This window comes from Falco rusticolus, chromosome 17 (assembly GCF_015220075.1).
Source record: "Falco rusticolus isolate bFalRus1 chromosome 17, bFalRus1.pri, whole genome shotgun sequence".
Lineage (NCBI taxonomy): Eukaryota > Metazoa > Chordata > Aves > Falconiformes > Falconidae > Falco > Falco rusticolus.
Genome location: NC_051203.1, coordinates 1,866,934 through 1,882,143, shown reverse-complemented (window position 1 = coordinate 1,882,143; position 15,210 = coordinate 1,866,934). Strand labels below are relative to the sequence as shown.

General features: G+C 53.6%; 1 protein-coding gene across 1 annotated transcript; it reads left to right on the top strand.

Annotated features, from left to right (window-relative positions):
- Nucleotides 1-8,219: 8,219 nt before the first annotated feature.
- Nucleotides 8,220-13,652, top strand: KCNA10 (potassium voltage-gated channel subfamily A member 10). Its single transcript, XM_037410462.1, has 2 exons — nt 8,220-8,242; nt 11,835-13,652. Exon 2 carries the CDS (start codon nt 11,909-11,911, stop codon nt 13,457-13,459), a length of 1,551 nt encoding a protein of 516 aa, XP_037266359.1. The 5' UTR covers nt 8,220-8,242; nt 11,835-11,908; the 3' UTR covers nt 13,460-13,652.
- The last annotated feature ends 1,558 nt before the right edge of the window (nt 13,653-15,210 follow it).

Genomic DNA, 15,210 nt, shown 5'->3' with positions numbered 1-15,210 from the left:
CACATGCAAGGTAAGATCAGTTGCCTTCAGCCTGCTCGAATTAAACCGTGAGGAGCTGGAGTGAAATAACTCATCACGATTTCTGACAGCCTGAAATCTACGGCTGCCAAATAGTCACTTAAAACCTAAAACAGTGGTGGGAGCATCCGTTCTGCGGGGATGAATTAAATGGCGAGGGGATGAGATGCAGAAGCAGACGACGTCGGCTTCAGACTGCAGTAATAATAAACGGGATCTTTCTTTTTTGGTTGGCTTGGTTTTGCCTGGAAATGAAAGGGATGTTTTAGGTGATCCCGAGGGACTGAGCGTGGGAATCCCCACTGCACAGAGCTTACCCCAGTGATGTAGAGCAGGCTGTGGAGAGGGTTAATGGGGATACTGGGTCAAAACGGCTTCTAGTTCCAGCGGATTCAGTATGGTTTGCATTTAGTGGTGAAGAATAACATGTTTTTCAGAAAGTCTGGTTTAGGTCGTCTTCCCTGGTTTTGTGTGTTGGTGCAGGAGCGCAGATGGAGCTGCTCCTGGCCCTGCCTCGGTGCTCACTGCAGCTCTGGTGCTAATGAACGTTTCTTTCCTCCAAACACTAATGAAAAAGCCCATGGAAACCAGTGACCGGGGGCGAAGGTTGGGTGGAAGGGCTCAGAAGGGGCCGAAGAGACTTTCCTTGGTATCAGGTCTGGGTCCAAGCAGGCATCACCTCAGAGTTACTCCATAAAGTTGTTTCACGTTTGATGTGTGATGAGTTTCAGGGTCTTAGGGGGGAGGCAGTCTCTACAGAGATCATAAAAGTTTCCACATGAGCAAAGCCTCAACCAAATAAAGCCTAACTTTTAATGGGGGGAAATATGATTGCATTGCTGATTCCCAGAGAAATATAGTTTGGCTTCCTCAGCTGAGCTGTTCCCTTTGCATCTCCCCCAGCCCTGAAGTGGCTGGTGTGTCTGTGCCCCCGTGAATGGTTTCCCATTGTATCCCGGGATGAGACTGAGCTCATGGCACGTGGTTAGGGAAACCGTGGCTTTGCCATGGTCGCTGGAGCCCTGCCCTGGACACAGTGGATCTGCACCCCTCTGGGCTTGGCTGCCCTGGGGCTCGGCTGTATCCGTTTTCAAAGGTCATGGGAAGGAGATCGGGAAATTTCTCCGGGGCAAAATCAGCTCCAAAGCAAAATCAGCTCCAACTTTGCACGAGGAGCCTGGGGCTGCTGGGGGAAGATGACCCCAAGGGGCAGCTTTTTGCTTTGCCTGAGCCTTGAGATCTCCTTTCCCCACAGCTGGGGGGATTTTCCAGACCTGATTTTCCAAGATGTTGTTTTCTTTTTATTTCCTTGGTTTATTTCTTGAGCAGCACCTCAGGGAGACCTCGACTTCGCACACCCCGCTGCTGGGATGCTGCTGAAAGAGCTCAGTGCCGGCTGATCTCGATATTTGCCTTTCGCAATTCAACAGCGCGGCATGGAAACCTGCCCCAATTACACAGGCTGGAATAAAGCTTGAGGGAAAGGCTCAGCATCCTGAGCTGCTGGCAGGAGGATTCAGGATGCGGGTGAGGGCTGGGGCCAGCTTTTGGAGGTCACTCGGGAAATACCCTGGCTGGTACTTGCTCCGTTCCTGTGTGATAGGTCCCTTTCCAAGGTGATGCTCTTGTTTTTGCCTTTGCTTGTGAAGTTTTGGGGCAGGGAGGGAAAGCAATGCTCTCTGCAGGGGCTGAGGGAAGAAATGGAAAGGGAAATAGCTGTGGGTTCATCAAATCCTGCTGGCAAAGCAGCCTGAGGCTTGAAACAGCAGCTCAGATACCTTTGCTGGAGGCAGTAGGTGATGCTCACGGTCCCGATGGCCCTTTGGACTAAGAGGGGGGTTATGGCTGAATCCAGCAACCTCTGCTCTGCACGTGGCTGGGGTACGGCCAGGACCCAGTGTTGTACGGACAAGTGTGAGCCTTCCCCACAGAGGCTTGTGGAGGAACAGGCACACTGGCCATACAAAACCGGGATGGAAAAAGCACCTGGGGGGGCAGTTCTTGCTCCTGAAGCTTCGCCAGTTTGGGAGCTCCCCAAACGGCAATCGCAGGCTCCCAGGAATGGATTTTTTCCCATGCACTGAAGCTGAGGAAATGCATGGCTAAAGGGACCTGTGGCCGGAGGAGCCCTGGATGTCTCTGCCCGGCTGGTACCTCAGTGTGCAGCCGTGCCGGCAGCAGGAGCAACGGAGGGTCCTGTTTTCCCAGCCTCTCTCTCCTTTCAAGCAGGTGCAAAGGACCAGGGTCCCTGTGAAACTGGCACTGTCCTGGATGGTGCGGCAGAGCATCCCAGTGAGCAGCTCTGCGTGGAGGGGACAGAAACAGTCGTGTCTGAGCATCACCTCCTCTTCCTCTGCTCCGGGCTGCTCCTTCCTCACCCTCGCTCAGACAGCGAAGGCCGTGCATGCATTTGTGGACACAAAAGTGGTGGGTTGGGGTCCTGGCTGCTGCTGCTGCTGCTTATGGGAAGGACCAAGCGAAGGAGCAAAAACCCATTTCAGGCACAAGGAGAATGAGGGCAAGGAGTCCCACCGGGCTCACGTGGGTACCGGCATCGCCTTTCCGCCCAGTGCAGGAGAGGTACGAGCATCCCCACGCTGCCACGGCCATGCGCCCGCAAGAGGCGAAGGGGCAGCACCTCCGGGCAGCCCCCGGGCAGCAGAGCTGAAGGAGGAGGAGGAGGATGGAGCCAGGGGCACCAGGCGCCCTGCACGCTGGAGGAGGATGAGGATGATGCAAAAGCCGGGTTTGTTACTCCCTTCTTTGCAGCAGCCTTGGCGGCAGGGTGAAGTTGGGGATGGAGGAGCGGAGGGGTTGGCAAGTGGGTTTGGGGCAGTCTGGTGCTGCGCTTCTATTTTTTGAGTATTTTTTGGGTGATGGTGACCAGGGGAGAAGTTTAGTTCGTCCTTGGAGGAAAAGGGAGGGTGAAACACTCCTGATCAGCTTTGCCGGGAGCTGGAGGGTCCTCCTGGCATCACCCCAATCACTTTAAGTCTTAATTACTTTTTGCTGCTGGGTCCAAATTATAATGCCCTCACCTGGATGGGACCATGGGGTGATGGCTGCTGTGATGTGCTCGGGAGAGCTGCCCTGATCCCTGCAGTGGCTCCGGCTTAGCACACGATGCCGTGAGACCAGGACCCTGGACTCTGCCGCCGGCTCCTAGCTGCTGCTGTTGCAAAAATCGGGATCAATGCAGGTATCCGTCTGACCTGATTAGTGGCTTCCTATTGCTTTCCATTTATACCATATATCCAATTTTGGCTCTGGCTGACAACCTCCTAGCAGGGTTTGCTGCCAGTGCGGATTTTGAGGGGGCACAAAGTCATTTCTTTGTCCCTAGGAGCAGACTGAGGTTACAGCACTGAGCTCTGGATGCTGGGGCGGGGGAGGGGGGGCTCTGCCTCTATCCCGATGCTTTTGGGCAGACTGGAAAAGTTTCCCATTGATTCGGGATCGAATTGTCTTTATCGTGTTACAGCCGTAGTAAGCAGGAGGGTGAGAGCAGGGAGGATGGCTGCCTCCCCCTGTCCCCATCCAGGCGCCCTGACGGAGCCGGGATGCTCGGGGGTGGGGGAGAGAGGTCACTCCATGCACTTTCTTGCATCTTTTTCTGGTGCACGTTAATCAAAGCACTTTAAAAGTGCTTTGTGTCCACCTGTCCACCCGCCAGCCGCTTCCTAAAGTGAGTCAAACACTTTGCAGTGGCGGTTGCTCGGTGGGTCCCAGCAGAAAGCAAACCACCGGCCTTCAAAAAAGCCTGCTCAGCATCCCTAAAAGCCACCACAGCACCATCATAGGCAAAACCCCATTCAAATCTTTTCCTGAATCAGGCTAAAAGCCCAACTCCGAGTGCCAGGAGGTAAGGAGGGCTCAGCTGCAGCAACGCCTGGCTCGGACCCAGGCCATCAGCAGCATCCTTCGGCGAGCAGCCTGCATCACCGCAGAGCTCATCTCACCCCATCTGGCTTTTCCTGCTACCTGTGCTGGGCTGCGGCAGCTTTCCTGGTGCACCAGGACTACGTTGGCTCCCTCCTAGCAGGAACTCACCCTGGCTTGTTATTAAATTACATCCTGACCCGGTTAATCCATAGCTGATTAATTTGGGACTCTATGGCTGGGTATCAGAAAGGTTTCATCTGTCTCATGGCATGTACTGTATGTACTGGGTTCTCTGCTAATCTGATTTTTTAATATAAAGGAAATATGGGTGGAAAAATAAAGAATGAGGTATGCAAACGAGGGAGGATTAAAGGGGTCCGGCTGGGCACACTTCTCTGCCTGCTGTGGGGGTCAGCAGTGAGGGATCCCTCCATCCCAGCACCAGAAATCCAGGCTGGGATCTTCCACCCGTGCATCTTTTCCCACAGGGCTCCTGTTTGGCTGTATAGCATGTCACCGGTTCTGGGGAAACTGAGGCACGGAGCTGGAAGTAGCTTATAGGAGCTGGTGGCTGCTGGTTAAAGCTGATCATTCCTTTGCTGGTGCAGTTTGTGGGTTTAAATGTTGGGGCTCATCCTGCACCCCTTGCCTAGGACACACGTGAACGTCTCCTTTCGAAAGGAAAGGGGGTCTCAGACTGGGCTGCTCCTGAGCTCTGGGCTCCTTTGGTGCCCTGGGCTTGCTCTAAGCCACTGTTATTTCAGCATATTTTGGCTCCTTTTCCCTTTTTCCGCTGTTCCTGCACGGAGGGCTTGAAAGCAGAGGCAGCTTTTGCCAGATCCCCATCATCCCCTCAAAGGTTTGAATTATTCTTTCCATTATTTTTTTTTTTTTATTGCTCATAAACTACCAGCATCTCCCCTCCTGTTTATTCCCTTGCAGCTGCACGCATTTGCCTTAAATTTAAAGAGTTTGATTTGCAAATGTCTTTCCCAAGGAGGGGGATGAGCTGCAAACTTTTGCAGGATCTTCCCCGGGAGCAAGCCCAGAACCTCTTTGTCGGGTTTTTTTGGGGGGTTTTTTGTTGTGGGTTTTTTTTTTTTTTTTCCCAGGGATGGTTCCTGCCCTGCTCCCAGCCGTGGCAGATGCCCCCAGGGATGCTCCATGTCTGAATCAGAGCTCAAATACTCCCTTAAAATTCTCGCCATCCCTCGTTTCATTAACCCCAGTGCCAGGGCTGGAGTCAGTCCATCATCCCTATAACTGAGGATGCTGGAGGGTTTGGGTTGTGCTTTTGCATATTGCACCCCCACCCCAAACCCAGCCCTCCCTGATGCTGGGGGCGGGGGTGGGGGGTTGCTAATTGAGGGGCACTTCATGCAGGGCTGAGAAATAAGAAAAATTCACCCCAATATCTCAAGCGGCCGCAGAAGTGCCGTGGAGCCAACCCAGCTCCACCTAAGAGCATTGTAGCTGAAATAGTAGTGCTGAACCCCAGCTAATTAGTTCTGCTAAGAAAGAGGAAAATTAACAGGGGCTCATTACTGCAGTAAATTGCTCTGTGGGCTGAAGCGCGTGCCTGGTGCAGGGCAGAGCCCAGCAGACGCGCCGCTTTGCAGAAGTCTCTGCAGGCACCGTTTTGCTTGAGAATTAGGGAAAAATCAAATTAAGCGCCGCTGCTTCATTACATGGGAGCGGCGATTGGGGTCTACAGGACCCTTTCTGTCTTCTCCTTGTTCCCACCCTGCTGTGGTTCATCCCACGTCAGCTCAAGGGGAAATGGGGTGTGATGAGCTGGTCAGTTCTCTGCCCTATTCCCCACAGGGGAAATTCAGCTCCCTGTGCAAACCCAGGTCCAAGCAGTAACCCAGGGACCTGCTGCAACAACCCCCCCCAACCCACCCCCCCTTTTCCAACTAATCCCCCTCTGCGGCGGGACAGCCTGCGGGGTGCTTGATCCAGTCTCAGAGCTGTGCGTGCGGAGTTGCTGGGCAGCGATCCCGTACCAGTGCTTACTGGGTGCCTGTCCATCCCGGATGCAGGGCACCCTTGGGGGCCAAATTGGTCCATGGGATAAATCCCAGCAGATTCGGTGATGCCAGGAGCATGGAGTGGAGGATTAAAGAGAAAGAAGTGCAGGAGGAGTGCCTGGGGCAGCCTGGCTTTGGGGGGCATTTAAATCCTTAGGGAGAAAACGATGTTTCAAGTCACCTTGGCTGAACGCAAAGGCAGAACTTTCCCGAGGGTGTCCAGGGTGTAGACGAAATCTCCAGAGATGAGAGAGTTGTGTAACCGTCCTGCTTCTTGGAGACAACGATGTTATTCCGGGCACCTCCCCCTGTATCCGTCTCCCCTGGACCGCAACCCTGCTTTGACTTCAGGGATATTCCCATCAGCAGCGAGTTTTTGCTGGAGCTGACTTCCCAGCACGAACCAGACAATCGGCTTCTGCGGATGGTTTTCACACTCCGTGTTTCCCTCGGCCACAGATGCTCTTTGCCCCGGCGCAGGACGTGACCCTGGTTAGTGTCAGGGAGATTTTTTTTGGGGGAAAAAAAGCCAAGCGAAAGACTTTTGCCTACAAATACCATCACCCTGTGGTCAAAGTTGGGTGTGGAGGGGAGATGGGCACAGGCTGAGGCTGAATTTAGGTTCCAGGAGTATGGATTTAATGCCTTTTTGTTAGTAGATCTCCAACCGCCCCACCAGGGTGGATAAATATAAGTACTGGGATCTATAAGGGTGCAGAAGGGGGCATAAAAAATGTAATACCAGACCTGAAGGGCTTGATCAAAGGTCTGGTTAATGTTGTGTCCCTTTTCTGTCACAGACGGCTGGAGATGAGTATAAGATGCTCCAAGCCAACGGGTCCCAGGATCTCCTCCGGGACAGGGCGGTTTAATGTGCTCATTAACGTCATGGGGGGGGGGGGGGGGAGAAATAGCTCAGAGGACGGACAAGGATGCTGGAGGGAGGGAAATTGAGGTGACCGGGTCCCTCAAGAGCAAAGGAGCGTCACCACGGAGGAATTCAGGCTGAAGCACGCGGGCAGAAATGTGCCACCCCCTCCTCTGCTTTCCCTAAATGAGGAGGTCTGGGGGGAGGAGGAGATGGAGGAGGGTGAAGAGGAGGAGGGTGGGAAGGTAACCCGGGTGAAGGTAGAGGTGGGACCCAGCCTTGTGTGAGGCCACCCAACAGAGATGAAACTACCTGAGGGCACCCAAGGTGAGGATGCCGGCGAGTGTAAACAACCTCTGGAAAGGAAAAAAAAAAAAAAAAAAAGAAAAGCAAAAAATGGGGAAAGAAAAGAAAAAAAAAATTAAAATCCAGTTATTTCAGTGAGTCGTGCCAGCTTGCCCGGTCCCATCCACCCAGGGCATTTATTTATTTATTTATCCCCGGCGGTTATAAGCCCAGCGGCTCTGGGGTCCGAGCCAGAGGCCGGCCAGCAGCCAGGCGTGACTCAGGGGCACGTCCCCTCTCTCCCTCGTCCCCCACGGATGCCCTCCGCGGGGCTATGCTGGCTGCACCCGCTGCTCCAACTGGTCCCAGCCACCCCGGGGAGGGACAGAGATGTCCCACGTGGCGGTGGCACTGTGGCCGTCACCTCCTGGAAAGGAGCCTGCTGCACCTGCGGCCACAGGCAGGAGGTAGGTGGGCAACGGGGGATGCTCCAACCCTTGGGCTTTCCCCTCCCCTCCTCTTTTTAATATCATTATTATATATTAAGAATAAAAAGAGCCCTATCACCTGCTGTCAATCTCTCTCCCGGTACCAGCGGCGTGTGGGTCCCCGTCCTCCCTCTCTGCCTCCCTCCTGGGGACCAGCTCAGACCTCACCACGTCACGGACAAGACTTGTCCCCGCCGGACCATCCGGAGCATTATTGGGGATTAAAGGTGGCATCCGCCAGAAGGGCACGTCCTCCTCCGTCTCGCTCACCGACGAGCGGGTGGGGGCAGGAGGTGGGTGGCAGGGTCCCCCTTCCCCGGGCGAGAGGGGCATGGGGGTAGGGTGTCCCCTGCACCCCACCAGCCACTCCTGGCTCTTTTTAGGGCTCCCAGGGCGATGGCAGGGCCGAGGCTCCAAACCGTGCCGGATCCTGCCACCGTGCCTGCCAAAGCCCATCCCCGGCACGCTGGGCTGCCCATTATACCGTGAATCAAATAGAGAAGAGCCTTTTAAATGACATTGCCTGCGTTATCCCAAAGGGACCTTCCGAGGGTATGGCTGGACTTTTTTTTTTTTTTTTTTTATCTCCGCTTTCCCTACACATCCCTATGTGTCTTTAATAACTCTCTTCCCAGATGCAGAGAGCGTTGGCACTTCCATGCCCTGTGCGGGTAAGTCCCTGTAGGTGATGGCTTAGGGGGGCTATGGGGGGAACCACCTCCTTTCTCATCCCAGTGCCGGGGTGATGGGAAGGGGATGGGGGGCAGAGAGGCTCAGCATCCCTGATTTTCTGGCAAAACCGTGGAAACGGCTGTTGTTGGCCCCAGGAGCATGAGGGGTCACTGGGGATGAAGGGGCGATGGGTAGGAAGCAGCAGGGAATTGCCAACGGGGAGGTGGCGATGGTTGCAGCCCCAATTTACTGGGGTGTAATGGGCAAAACACATTCTCTCCCTCAAAATGACCTTTCTCTTCCACCGTCTCTCTCCCTTGCATGTTTTTTTTATTATTATTATTTTCCACAGCCAGGGATTTCAGCTGAAGGGTATTAGTTAATCAGATTCTGAGAAGCAGATGTTAGGTGATTTAGGAGGAAAAAACGAGGCAACTTTCTAGTTCAAGCCTCCGCTGGAGCCTGGAGGGCGTGTTGCAAAGCTTTGGGTGGATGTTTTGTGGCTTTGGGCAGCGCCATGAATTTTGGTCTAAATTAAAAATGAGACAGACAGGGCGGGCTGGGGGGTTGGGGGTAGGTGGGACACCTCTCTCCGGTGACGGACAGGCAGGCGTCAGCACGTCTGGGGGCTTTGAAAGCAAGAAAAGGAAAGTCAGAGCCCTGCAACCCTTGGGCAGCTGTTCTGAGGGCTTGACACGGAGCTAAAAAGCACCCTTCTGCGTCCCAATGGGGAGGATGAGCACAGCTTCCCACTCTCAACCTGACCACGCACGTGAATCAGCCCGTCGTAGCTCCGTGCCTCAGTTTCCCCATGAGGGATGCTGCTGGGGGGGTGGGGTGGGCTCAGTTCGCTGTGCACAGAGGCTCCAGAGCAAAGCCAGGGTTTGATATATCACAATTTCTACCGCGACCAAAAGTCTCGGGTTAAAGCCACCCTGCCCGGCAAGGGCTGGGGGATTTTCTTGCCCGCGGTGCTCAGCGTACCCAGATCATCTCCCGGCGCTGACTTAGGATGCAATTTTGTGGTCGGCTTTAGCTGCTCTAAATTTGCTCTGTTGTTGAGAGGAGCTCCTGGGCACGTGTTCCCCTCTGGGCTCTCCCACCAGGATGGATGGGTGGGATGTGTGCTGGGCCAGGTCAGCGCCCCCCCCACCCCTCAGCTGAACACTAAATGCTCCTGCTCTCCCCGTTCAAACTGATTTTCTTTACTTTTTTCTGATTTAAACATCCTCCTGGGGTGTTTATCGCAAGAAAAAGTAAGAAACCAAGAGGGGAAAGACATGTGCTGTTTTTCTTTTTATTCTTTGATGCTTGTTCCTCCATTGAACAATTCAGAAGAGCTTTGTTCAGGCTGGGCTCATCGCAGTGCCCCTTCACGCCCCTCCCGCTGCTACCCGGGTGCTGAGCATCGCTCACCCGCAGCTCTCGCTTGCTGTCTCCCCGCAGAGATTCTGTTGCATTTTCTGCACCCAGCATTGCTCTGACGGTCCATCATCTCCTGCCTGCAACAACTTTCCAGCAGAGCCACAGAAAGGTCGAGCCTGAGCCGAACCTGGCCCCACGGAGAGCTGCGGTGCCTTGGGCATGTCCCAGCAGGACGTCACTGGGGCTGGGGGAGTCGGGTTTGGAGTCACTGGGGCTTCTCAGTTCTGCAACTGGTTTGCTCTGGGGGGCAGAACTGCAACGCTGCTGTGTCCTCCAAGCATCATTCCTGCCCCGTTGTCCCAAATACTCCTCCATGCATGTCCTCAAGTGGGAAAATTGGCACGCAGCCAGCCAGGAGCAGCTCTATGGAGATGGGTGCCTAAGCACAACCACGCTCCGTGGCTTTTTTCTTGAGCAAAGAAACATGATATTTAAGTAGTTTATGATAAATTGTGGGATTTGTCCCCAAATCCAGAATCTCATGGCTCTGCTGGGGGAAGACCGAGGTTGAGCCCTCATCCGGGATATGGATGCTGGCTCCTAGATGAAGTTTTGCTTTTGGGATTTATAATGCTGAGAGCAGAAGAGAGAGGATTTGTAGCAAGCCGAGATGTTGCCATCTACTTCTGCCATGGATTTGGGTTTCTAGCTTGTCCTACCCAACTTCACTAGCAGTGCACCAGCACGGATGGATGAGTTCGCTTCTGGGGAAAGGGGAAGGAAAGAATTCAGAGCCCTGCAGGACTCCAGCTGGGCAGGGGGGTGAAGCAGCCGGTGCAACTCAGTCCCTGCGGGCAGGATGGGTCCCATCCCAGCACCTGGTTGTACAAAGCAAAGCCTGCGGTGGAGAGCATCCTCATCGCGGCGCTGGCCCCAGCGCCGCTGCTGCTCCGTGCAGACGTGGCCTAAATTGCGATGCTATTATTGGCAGCCGAGGGCATTTGGGTTTTTTCGCTCCCTCTCTCTGAACTTTGCTGGGTAAGAAAGCCAGCGTGCCCTTGGTGATTAGCGGTCACGCACAGCAGCTCTGCGCGTCCTTCTGTGGTTTCTCATGTCCGGAAAATATATTTGTGGGGGAAAGAGCTGGAGGGGAAATAAATCAGGAGGTTGAATTTACTTGGCACATCTCCCCAGAACTGTTCCCCGTTAACCTCTAATTTCTCTTTGTGCCTCTCCCTGAGGCGGGACAGGTAATTTCCCAGCTCTGTAACTTGGCCTGGTCCCTCGGCGCCTTTTTGACTTTGCCTCCAAGTTCAGCACGACAGCAGCGGCGTGTCGGGGAGCCGTGTGCCCAGCAGCGTTTTGGGGACGTGGTGGCTGTTGCTGAGCGCCTGACAGAACCGCTCTAGGGAAAAATCCACCCCGTGGCCTGAAGGATGCTCGGCCAGTGGCCTGAGCGCTTAGCCCTTGTCTTCTTCCCATGGCTGGGAATGTCATGTCTGCTGTGAAGGAGACCTAGGAGAGCTCTGGAGGACATCGCCTCAGCCACTGCCTGCCCCAGTCTGGCTGAAGGCAAGGGGTCCCAGCAAGGGGTCTCAGCTGGGACCCCTTTTCACGCCATGCAAAGGGGTTCTCCAAGGCTGGTGGACATAGCCTTCTTCTCCTGACCTGCCTTCCTCCTGGGCTGTGCTTCCCAAATCCCAGCATGGCCCTGAGTTTGGGAATTGCTTTCTGCCCACCAGTTGACCCAGCTGCAACATGCCCAGGACCTCCTGGGGTTTGACCCAATGCCTCTCCCAGCTGAAGCAAGGGCTGCCACTAACCAGGACACCCATGGTTAATACCTCCAAATCCTGCTCCAGACTCTGGACCCGCACCTGGAAATGTCTGAAAGGGCTGGGAATGCTGGGGAAAGGCTGGGTGGGACCCCTGGGATCACCCCCATCCTCTGCCACTGCCTGACCTTTTATCCTTGGGTGCTGCAAACGGTATCGGGAGGTTTAATGATGCTCATGAAGCCATGCCAAAAGGGCTTGCAGGATCCGGAGATGAACGACTTGCTAGAAGTATAAGGCTTTTGCCAGTCAATGAAATTAATGTTTCCATTAGAAAAAAAAAAAACCAAAAAACGGGTTTTCCAACCTCAGGTTTGTTTTATTCTTTTCAGTCAAGCCAAGCGCTTGATATGCGCAATTCAGCTCTGTCTCCCTGTCCATTCACTTGCAGATCCTCATAGCGTGGGAAAGACGCAAGCTGCCGGCATCCGACCCGGGGATTTATGCTGCTAATCTGATTAGTGTATGATGGACGTGTCCAGTTGGAAGGAGATGGAGGTGGCACTAGTCAGTTTTGACAACGCTGATCAGATCGTGGAGGATCCCTGTTATTCAAACGACCTCAGCCCCGCCAGCCAGTCGCGGAAAGGCCATCCCAGCTGCGCCAACCTCCTCTCCAACTTGAGAATCCTTATCAACAGTGAAAACGCCAACAATGAGACCATTTTCTCCAGGTTCTCCGCCGAGTTCAGTGAGCACCTGGTGGGGGAGAGGGTGGGCATGGATGAGGGGGACCAACGAGTCATCATCAACATCGCTGGGCTGAGGTTTGAGACGTGGCTCAAGACCCTCAACCAGTTCCCTGAGACCTTGCTTGGGGACCCGGAAAAGAGGATGCGTTACTTCGACTCCATGAGGAATGAATATTTCTTTGATAGGAACAGGCCCAGTTTTGATGGGATCCTGTACTATTACCAGTCCGGTGGGAAAATACGGCGCCCGGCCAACGTCCCCATTGACGTCTTTGCTGATGAAATCACTTTCTACGAGCTGGGTGATGAAGCCATGGACCAGTTCAGGGAGGATGAAGGGTTCATCAAGGACCCTGAGACCCTCTTACCAACCAATGACTTTCATAGGCAATTCTGGCTGCTCTTTGAGTACCCTGAAAGCTCCAGTGCGGCCAGGGGTGTAGCTTTGGTCTCTGTCCTGGTCATTGTCATCTCCATCATCATCTTCTGCATGGAGACCTTGCCAGAGTTCAGGGAGGAAAGGGAGTTTAAATCCGCCCAGGAGCTTTCTAAGAACCTGACAGACACCTTGCTGGCCCACAGTACCTTCACGGACCCTTTCTTCGTCATAGAGACTGCCTGCATCATCTGGTTCTCCTTTGAGCTGTTCGTCCGGTTCATCGTGTGCCCCAGCAAGACCGAGTTCTTCAGGAACATCATGAACATTATCGACATTGTGTCCATCATCCCCTACTTCGTGACGCTCACCACCGAGCTGATCCAGCAGAGCGAACTCAACGGGCAGCAGAACATGTCCTTGGCCATCCTGCGGATCATCCGGCTGGTCAGGGTCTTCCGCATCTTCAAGCTCTCCCGGCACTCCAAGGGGCTGCAGATCCTGGGGCAGACCCTCAAGGCCAGCATGCGGGAGCTGGGCTTGCTCATCTTCTTCCTCTTCATCGGCGTCATCCTCTTCTCCAGCGCCGTCTACTTCGCCGAAGTGGATGAGCCGCAATCCCATTTCTCCAGCATCCCTGACGGCTTCTGGTGGGCCGTGGTCACGATGACGACCGTTGGCTATGGAGACATGTGTCCCACCACCTTGGGGGGGAAGATCGTGGGGACTTTGTGTGCCATTGCAGGGGTATTGACCATTGCGCTGCCCGTCCCCGTCATCGTCTCGAACTTCAACTATTTCTACCACCGGGAGACAGAGAATGAAGAGAAGCAGATCCTGCCTGGGGAGGTGGAGCGGATACTCACCAGTGTGGTGACGGGGAACGGCAGCATGGAGTCGCTCAATAAGACCAATGGGGGTTACCCTCGAGACAAGGCCAAAAAGTGATGTTTGAGGCCGTGGCGGGACTGGGCACTGCCAGGTGGGATTGGCTGGATAAGGTATAAGACATCTGTATGCTGTGGTTTTGGTTTTTTTTTAAACCAAATGTGCTGCTGCTTTTTTTTTTTCTTTTCCTAGACATGTTTCAATCTCTGATTTCCTGTGGCTGTTCAAATAAACACCATCTTTCTTATCTCTCTGCCCTGCCCATCAGTCTGCTTTTTTTTTTTTTATTATTTTATTTTTTATTTGATGCTCATCTGCTTGACGTTTAGCTTCTCTCTCCATGGGGTCAGAGTGGGGTTCCCCGTACACAGAGATTTCCCCCATTTACTGGAGGGGAAAAAAGGGGCAAAGTGACACGAAATGCTTTGCTCGGTGGTACCCAGCTGTCCAGAGACGAAGGTGGGTCCAGCTCCCTGTTTTTCTTCATCCATTTTAAACCATTCCTCCCCACCCACCACTTAGTATCTGGGGGTCTGAACAATTCCCAGACCCGGGACTGCTCTGGCTGAAAAATAAGCTGGCAAAAAAAAAAATTAATATTTTTAGCTGGATGAGTTCCCTGGCCTGCCTGCCTAATAAACTTTGTCGGCACGGTAGGGTGGGCAGTGATGGATGGAAGCAAGCCACCAGGTGAGGGGATTAGGAGGAGGATGGGGACCCGTCACGGTGGCACGGTCACCAGGAAAAGTCCAGGGCACCGTGGCTCGGTGCCCTCTGGGGTTTCTGATCGAAAACCAAGCTCTGAGAGAGGGATGGGGATTTCCCCTGCAACAAATGCTTGACTTGGGGGTTACCTGGTGTGCAAATGCCCTTGGGGACGAGTCACCATGACCTCACCGATTTGGTTGTCCCTCCTGTTGCTGCAAATGGGGCGCAGAGTAAGAAGGGCTGGCGATTCCCCACAGCTTCGAGTTGCAAAAAGGCACTTCTGGCTTCTAAAAGCTGCAAATTCCCACCGGCACTTTTCATGAGAGAAACCAGCAACAGATCATTTTGCCATTCTCTCTCATGCCAGCAGGTTTTCTGCCGACAAAAACATTTTGTTCCAACTTCTCTGTTTCACTTGGCTTTTTTTTTTCTTTTTTTTTTGATGTTTCTGCCTACATTAAGATCACAGTTTCTCATGCAGTGTCTACACATCCGCTTTTATATCCCACATCTGTTATACTCCGTGTCTTATCTCCTAAGGATTCGACACGATCATTATGCAACATGCCAGCATCTCTGGTTTGCAATTTCATTCAGAAAGGAGCTATGAAAGATGGATTATTTTCATTCCTGGTCTGTTGGAAAATGCAAGTTTGGGCTTGCTGGGATTTTTCCTGTGGCAGATATCCTGCAATCGTGGTCGGGGGGTGGGGGTGGGGGTGTTATTTTGGTTTTGTGGGGGTCTTTTTTTTTTTTTTTTGCAGACTTACTGCAATGAGGTCTTTTCCACCCCAGGCAGATGGATCTGGGTTGTGACCAGCACAACTCCTTCAGGAGAGGTTTTTTCCCTCTGGGACAAATTCCCTTTTCCCTGCTCTCCGTCTTTTTTCCCATCCCTCCTCCATCCTCTTCCTCACGCCGCCCCTTGCAACCCCAGACCATCATCCCGGATGGGAGAAGGAGCTGTGAGAGCTATTTCATCTCCTTCCCACCGTGTTCAACTTCTCATCGTCTGTGGGGATGGCTGGAGGGCGCACAGCTGGGCACAGCTGGAGCGCAGCACCCTGAGACACCCCCAGTCCCTCTCCATTCACCCCTCAGTC